Below are 6,257 nucleotides of genomic sequence, written 5' to 3' on the forward strand. Positions count from 1 at the left end.
ACACACACACACACACACACACACACGCACGCACAGTCCAAGAGTTCACTTTGGGAATGGCTAGCATTAACGATAACATTATACAACATGCTGACTTGGCCAACCATATAATCAAACACAGCTCACCCTGGTGTGTGAAGTGAGGGTGAAATAACAGGCTGTAAGATATTCTCACATTTACATTCTGTTATGTTTAACCTGTCCTTACCACGTCATCCAGGGAGAACTGTCTTCCCTGGGCCACTATGTCCCCGTTGATGGCCACCGTAGCACAACCATCATAGTAGAGTCTGTCTCCATCACAACCCTTCTGATTGGCAAACATGTAGATCCCCCCACTCTGTGCAAAACAACAACACACTTGTCCTTAGTCCACTTGTAATATCAGAAACCGCTCAACATCATTACTATGCAATAACATTTTACTAAAATAACATGTAACAACAATGTTGTTATCTAGTAATTAGTGTTATTWCACACGTCTAGGATCAATGTGATGATAAGTGTTACCCAAACTCATACTAAGCAAAATATACATGTAGGCAAAACACTATGAACTGGAGCAGTATTATAATGACAAAACAGTGCCTCCAAGTGGTTACTGGGCAGGCAACATGCAGTACCTCTATTCTCACTAAACATACTGCATAACAGGGGTACTCAACTCTTACCCTACGTGGTCCGGAGCCTGCTGGTTTTCTGTTCTACCTTATAATTAATTGCACACGCCTGGTGTTCCAGGTCTAAATCAGTCCCTGATTAGAGGGGAACAATAAAAAAATGCAGTGGAACTGGCTTCCAGGTCCAGAGTTGAGTTTGAAGGGCTGTATAACATGTGCGTGTATTCATGCATGTGTCCGTCCGTCCGTTCGTTCGTGTGTGTATGGTCACCTTCGTGGTGGCTGACTTAACCAGGTTGACTCTGTGGTCTGCCTTGCGTAGCTCGTGGTAGCTGGCTGAGGAGTTGGTGAAGATCTCCACACCGTCCAGACCCATGTCCACATGGGGGCTGCCAAGCACATGACATTCCCACATACATCATTACATACCGTAGCTTACTAGAAAAACACACACACARTGTATATATTTATTCACATATGCAATCTCACTTAATCTCTCAAAAACATTTGAGCTCTCCTTCAATCCATTACACAAATAACTAAGGACACACAACTCATTACAGAAATTAATTAAAGGTTTGAAAAGAAAAGTCCTTCATTTGAGACTCTTCATTGAATGTACCTCCTAGGGTTCCACAGCTCTGCACAGATCTCACTCCCGATGCAGGTGTCTTTGGTTGAGAGGACGCAGTCACCAAAGGGGACAGTGTCCTTCAGGAGACAGAACAATGGAAAGGAATTTCATTAACGATAACATTAAATGGATGATACTATTGATTGCTGCACATATACAGTACCATTCAAAAGTTTGGACGCACCTACTCATCCCAGGGTTTTTATTTTTTACTATTTTCTACATTGTAGGATAATAGTGAAGACATCAAAACTATGAAATAACACATGTGGAATCATGTAGTAACTAAAAGAAAGTGTTAAACAAATCAAAATAGATTTTATATTTGAGATTCTTCAAAGTAGACACCCTTTGCCTTGATGACAGCTTTGCACACTCTTGGCATTCTCTCAACCAGCTTCATGAGGTAGTCACCTGGAATGCATTTCAATTAACAGGTGTGCCTTGTTAAGTTCATTGGTGGAATTTCTTTCCGTCATAATGCGTTTGAGACAATCAGTTGTGTTGTGACAAGGTAGGGGTAGTATACATATATATCTCCATCCCTAACTACAAAATTTTCAGACAAGATAGAACGACCAAAGGGGGCGGTGTTGCAATCTACTGCAGAGATAGCCTGCAGAGTTCTGTCCTACTATCCAGGTCTGTACCCAAACAATTTGAACTTCTACTTTTAAAAATCTACCTCTCTAAAAACAAGTCTCTCACCGTTGCCGCCTGCTATAGACCACCCTCTGCCCCCAGCTGTGCTCTGGACACCATATGTGAACTGATTGCCCCCCATCTATCTTCAGAGCTCGTGCTGCTAGGTGACCTAAACTGGGACATGCTTAACACCCCAGCCATCCTACAATCTAAGCTTGATGCCCTCAATCTCACACAAATTATCAATGAACCTACCAGGTACCACCCCAAAGCCGTAAACACGGGCACCCTCATAGATATTCTCCTAACCAACTTGCCCTCTAAATACACCTCTGCTGTTTTCAACCAAGATCTCAGCGATCACTGCCTCATTGCCTGCATCCGTAATGGGTCAGCGGTCAAACGACCTCCACTCATCACTGTCAAACGCTCCCTGAAACACTTCAGCGAGCAGGCCTTTCTAATCGACCTGGCCCGGGTATCCTGGAAGGATATTGACCTCATCCCATCAGTAGAGGATGCCTGGTTATTTTTTTTTAAATGCCTTCCTCACCATCTTAAATAAGCATGCCCCATTCAAGAAATTTAGAACCAGGAACAGATATAGCCCTTGGTTCTTTCCAGACCTGACTGCCCTTAACCAACACAAAAACATCCTATGGCGTTCTGCATTAGCATCGAACAGCCCCCGTGATATGCAACTTTTCAGGGAAGTTAGAAACCAATATACACAGGCAGTTAGAAAAGCCAAGGCTAGCTTTTTCAAGCAGAAATTTGCTTCCTGCAACACAAACTCAAAAAAGTTCTGGGACACTGTAAAGTCCATGGAGAATAAGAACACCTCCCAGCTGCCCACTGCACTGAGGATAAGAAACTCTGTCACCACCGATAAATCCACTATAATTGAGAATTTCAATAAGCATTTTTCTATGGCTGGCCATGCTTTCCACCTGGCTACACCTATCCCGGTCAACAGCACTGCACCCCCCACAGCAACTCGCCCAAGCCTTCCCCATTTCTCCTTCTCCCAAATCCAGTCAGATGATGTTCTGAAAGAGCTGKAAAATCTGGACCCCTACAAATCAGCCGGGCTAGACAATCTGGACCCTTTCTTTCTAAAACTATCTGCCGAAATTGTTGCAACCCCTARTACTAGCCTGTTCAACCTCTCTTTCTTGTCGTCTGAGATCCCCAAAGATTGGAAAGCAGCTGCGGTCATCCCCCTCTTCAAAGGGGGGGACACTCTTGACCCAAACTGCTACAGGCCTATATCTATCCTACCCTGCCTTTCTAAGGTCTTCGAAAGCCAAGTCAACAAACAGATTACCGACCATTTCGAATCCCACCGCACCTTCTCCGCTATGCAATCTGGTTTCAGAGCTGGTCATGGGTGCACCTCAGCCACGCTCAAGGTCCTAAACGATATCTTAACCGCCATCGATAAGAAACAATACTGTGCAGCCGTATTCATTGACCRGGCCAAGGCTTTCGACTCTGTCAATCACCACATCCTCATCGGCAGACTCGATAGCCTTGGTTTCTCAAATGATTGAACTCTGATAGAGTTCAGTGTGTCAAATCGGAGGGCCTGTTGTCCGGGCCTCTGGCAGTCTCTATGGGGGTGTCACAGGGTTCAATTCTCTGGCTGACTATTTTCTCTGTATACATCAATGATGTCGCTCTTGCTGCTGGTGAGTATCTCATCCACCTCTACGCAGACGACACCATTCTGTATAATTCTGGCCCTTCTTTGGACACTGTGTTAACAACCCTCCAGACGAGCTTCAATGCCATACAGCATAACTTCTTGCATATATTGTTTTAGTCTGAACCGAAGGCTCAATAACATGAGTAATATTTCTGGCCGTAGCTAATTGACAAGAAGTAACGAAAAAGCGCTTGGCCAGGTCAAGGTATAGGAAGACGGCTGCATCGGTCAGTAAGGCCTTTTGACCGATAGAAATACCGCTAAAGATATCGTTTAGATGACCCCATATGAGACAGTCGGCCTGTAGCCAGGGTGTCGGCACCCAAAGACGGTGACCGCTGCACCCTCGGAAAGTACACGGCTGATTTTGTATCCCACAGATAGCCGTAGAGGTATTACATAGGTGGCGGATTCTTTGAAGAGTACCCTTAGATGTCCAGTGGGTGATCTGATGGTGGCACCCCTTGCTTTGGAGCCCGGTCTTCGGCTCAGAAAAAAACCGTAAGAGCAGGGCAGAGGATAGTAAGGTACGGAAACGTCTTGTTCCAGAAGGGCCCTGGAATGACCGACGAAACGCCAGCGTGAAAAGCCTGGAAGCAGCAAGGAGAAAACCGAGTGGAGATTCACGAAGGCCGATGGGGGTTCGAGTGATCTGGTGATTACTTGCTTCGAAAGAACCTTAGATACAGGGCAGGGATGGATTATAAGTCTTGTCAAAAACAGTGGTCCAGGTGTCCTCCCCCTCTTAAGAGGATGGACCCGGCAGCTCGGCAGGCTCCAAATCCTTGGTATCTCAAAGATGAACAAGGAAGTGGAACAGGGCTGAATAAGGGGGTGCGAAACAATGCGCGGAAACACAGGTTTCAGACTAAGGGGTCAGAATTTCAAGCCCAGCTATTGTATGGTCAAGGTTTCCCAACTCTTTCGAAACATCTTGTCTCGGAATTTGTGGTAGTAAAGGAGAAGAAAAGAACTTGGGAGCTGCGATTAAGGCTAAGTAGCGGCGGGGGGGGCGGTGGGCTCGGTTGCCAAGGGTTGGAGTCGCCTCAGGCAGGAAAGGCATAGGCCAGCCATTGGAAAAATGCTTCTGTTAAAGAGTACTCGATATCACGGATTTACGTGGGTGGACCCGTGTTTTTACGCTAGCCCCCCACCCGGCCCTCATGCATGGCACCTGGAGAAGGGAGGGGCTCTGTTCTCATCGGACTACAGTTATCCAAAAACTTTTGGGAGTAAGGCTTAACGAGATAGTCAACTTTCTGGCTTGAAAAAAAGGCTGGCCTTTGGCTTTCCTGAACTAAACTTGCGTGATTGGTTCTGAACTTCCCTGAACAACAGTAGCATATCGCGGGCTTGCACTCATCTAATGTGCAAGCCACAGAGTTTTTTTCGTGGGGCTGGATCGAAGGGGGCAAGTCAAGTCTGGAGTAATCAGGGGCTATATCTGTCTTGTTCTGCAGTTTTTATTGAATCGGAAGCATGGCTTGTCAATATGGTGAGGAAAAATAACATTAAAGAGGAACAGGCATCCTCCAAACATGATACGGGAGAGGGGTTACAATATCCTTCCCTGGAGTTACCACTGGAGCCAGGGTCGACTAAGAAAGGCCTGCCGCAAGAAAATTTGTTTTTAGAGGAGCGTTGACAAGTGATGAGGGTATGTGTCGTATGACCGCGGAAGCCCAGTGCGGGGCATATCAGGCCAAATGAGGCAAGTAGACGCTAGAGATAATTAGAATTGAAGAACAGCGGGTGTATTTGGAAGGGCAAGGGTTGTCAGGATAATGTCTATTAGGGTGCCCATGTGTTCGGTGTTAGGGTGTACCTGGTCGGTTCCTTGATGATTTGTGTGAGATTAGAGGCATCAAGACTTGAGGATGTAGGACTCCTGGGTGTTAGAATACCAGTTTAGAGTCACCATAACCGAGAACAAACTCTGAAGTAATGGAGCGAATCAATTCACAGATGGTGTCCAGGGCACAGCTGGGAGCGGAGGGGGTCGGTAGCACGGCGGCAACAGTGAGAGACTTATTTCTGGAGAATAGATATTTAAAATTAGAAGTTCGAACTGTTTGGCAGTAGACTGGAAAGTATGACAGAACTTTGCAGGCTATCTCTCGCAGTAGATTAGCAACTCCTCCCCCTGTGGCAGTCATATTACATTTACATTTAAGTCATTTAGCGACGCTCTTATCCAGAGCGACTTACAAAATGTGGAAAGTTCATACATATTCATCCTGGTCCCCCCGTGGGGAATGAACCCACAACCCTGGCGTTGCAAGCGCCATGCTCTACCAACTGACCACACGGACCACTTTCCGTTCTATCTTGACGGAAAGTGTTATAGTGGGTATGGAAATCTCAGAATTTTTGATTCGTATGTATTATATTAGTTAAAATAATGTTCATTCAGTATTGTTGTAATTGTCATTATTACAAATACATTTTAAAAAATCGCCGCATTAATCGGTATCGACTTTTTTGGTCCTCCAATAATCAGTATAGTTATCGGCGTTGAAAAATCATAATCGGTCGACCTCTAGTCCAGAGTAGTGATGCTGGACTGGCGGGCAGGTGCAGGCAGCGATCGGTTGAATAGCATGCATTTAGTTTTATTGTATTAAGAGCAGTTGGAGCGCCGGAAGAGAGT

The 6,257-nt window shown here is 45.6% G+C and overlaps 1 protein-coding gene across 2 annotated transcripts in view; it reads right to left on the reverse strand.

Moving 5' to 3' along the window:
- The window catches only part of nadsyn1 (NAD synthetase 1), a 137,043-nt gene that overhangs the window by 8,944 nt on the left and 121,842 nt on the right, over positions 1-6,257 (reverse strand). Inside the window, exons 3-5 of one of the 2 annotated variants that reach the window (XM_024001807.2) lie at positions 1,243-1,331; positions 892-1,009; positions 209-340 (exon numbers count right to left, since the gene is read on the reverse strand). In XM_024001807.2, coding sequence (XP_023857575.2) covers positions 209-340; positions 892-996 — 237 coding nt within the window. In that variant the 5' untranslated portion in view covers positions 997-1,009; positions 1,243-1,331. Of the gene's footprint in view, positions 1-208; positions 341-671; positions 853-891; positions 1,010-1,242; positions 1,332-6,257 lie in introns of those variants that run through there. The other variant, XM_070447267.1, reaches the window with a different exon arrangement.

This window comes from Salvelinus sp. IW2-2015, linkage group LG15, assembly GCF_002910315.2.
Source record: "Salvelinus sp. IW2-2015 linkage group LG15, ASM291031v2, whole genome shotgun sequence".
NCBI classification, from domain to species: domain Eukaryota; kingdom Metazoa; phylum Chordata; class Actinopteri; order Salmoniformes; family Salmonidae; genus Salvelinus; species Salvelinus sp. IW2-2015.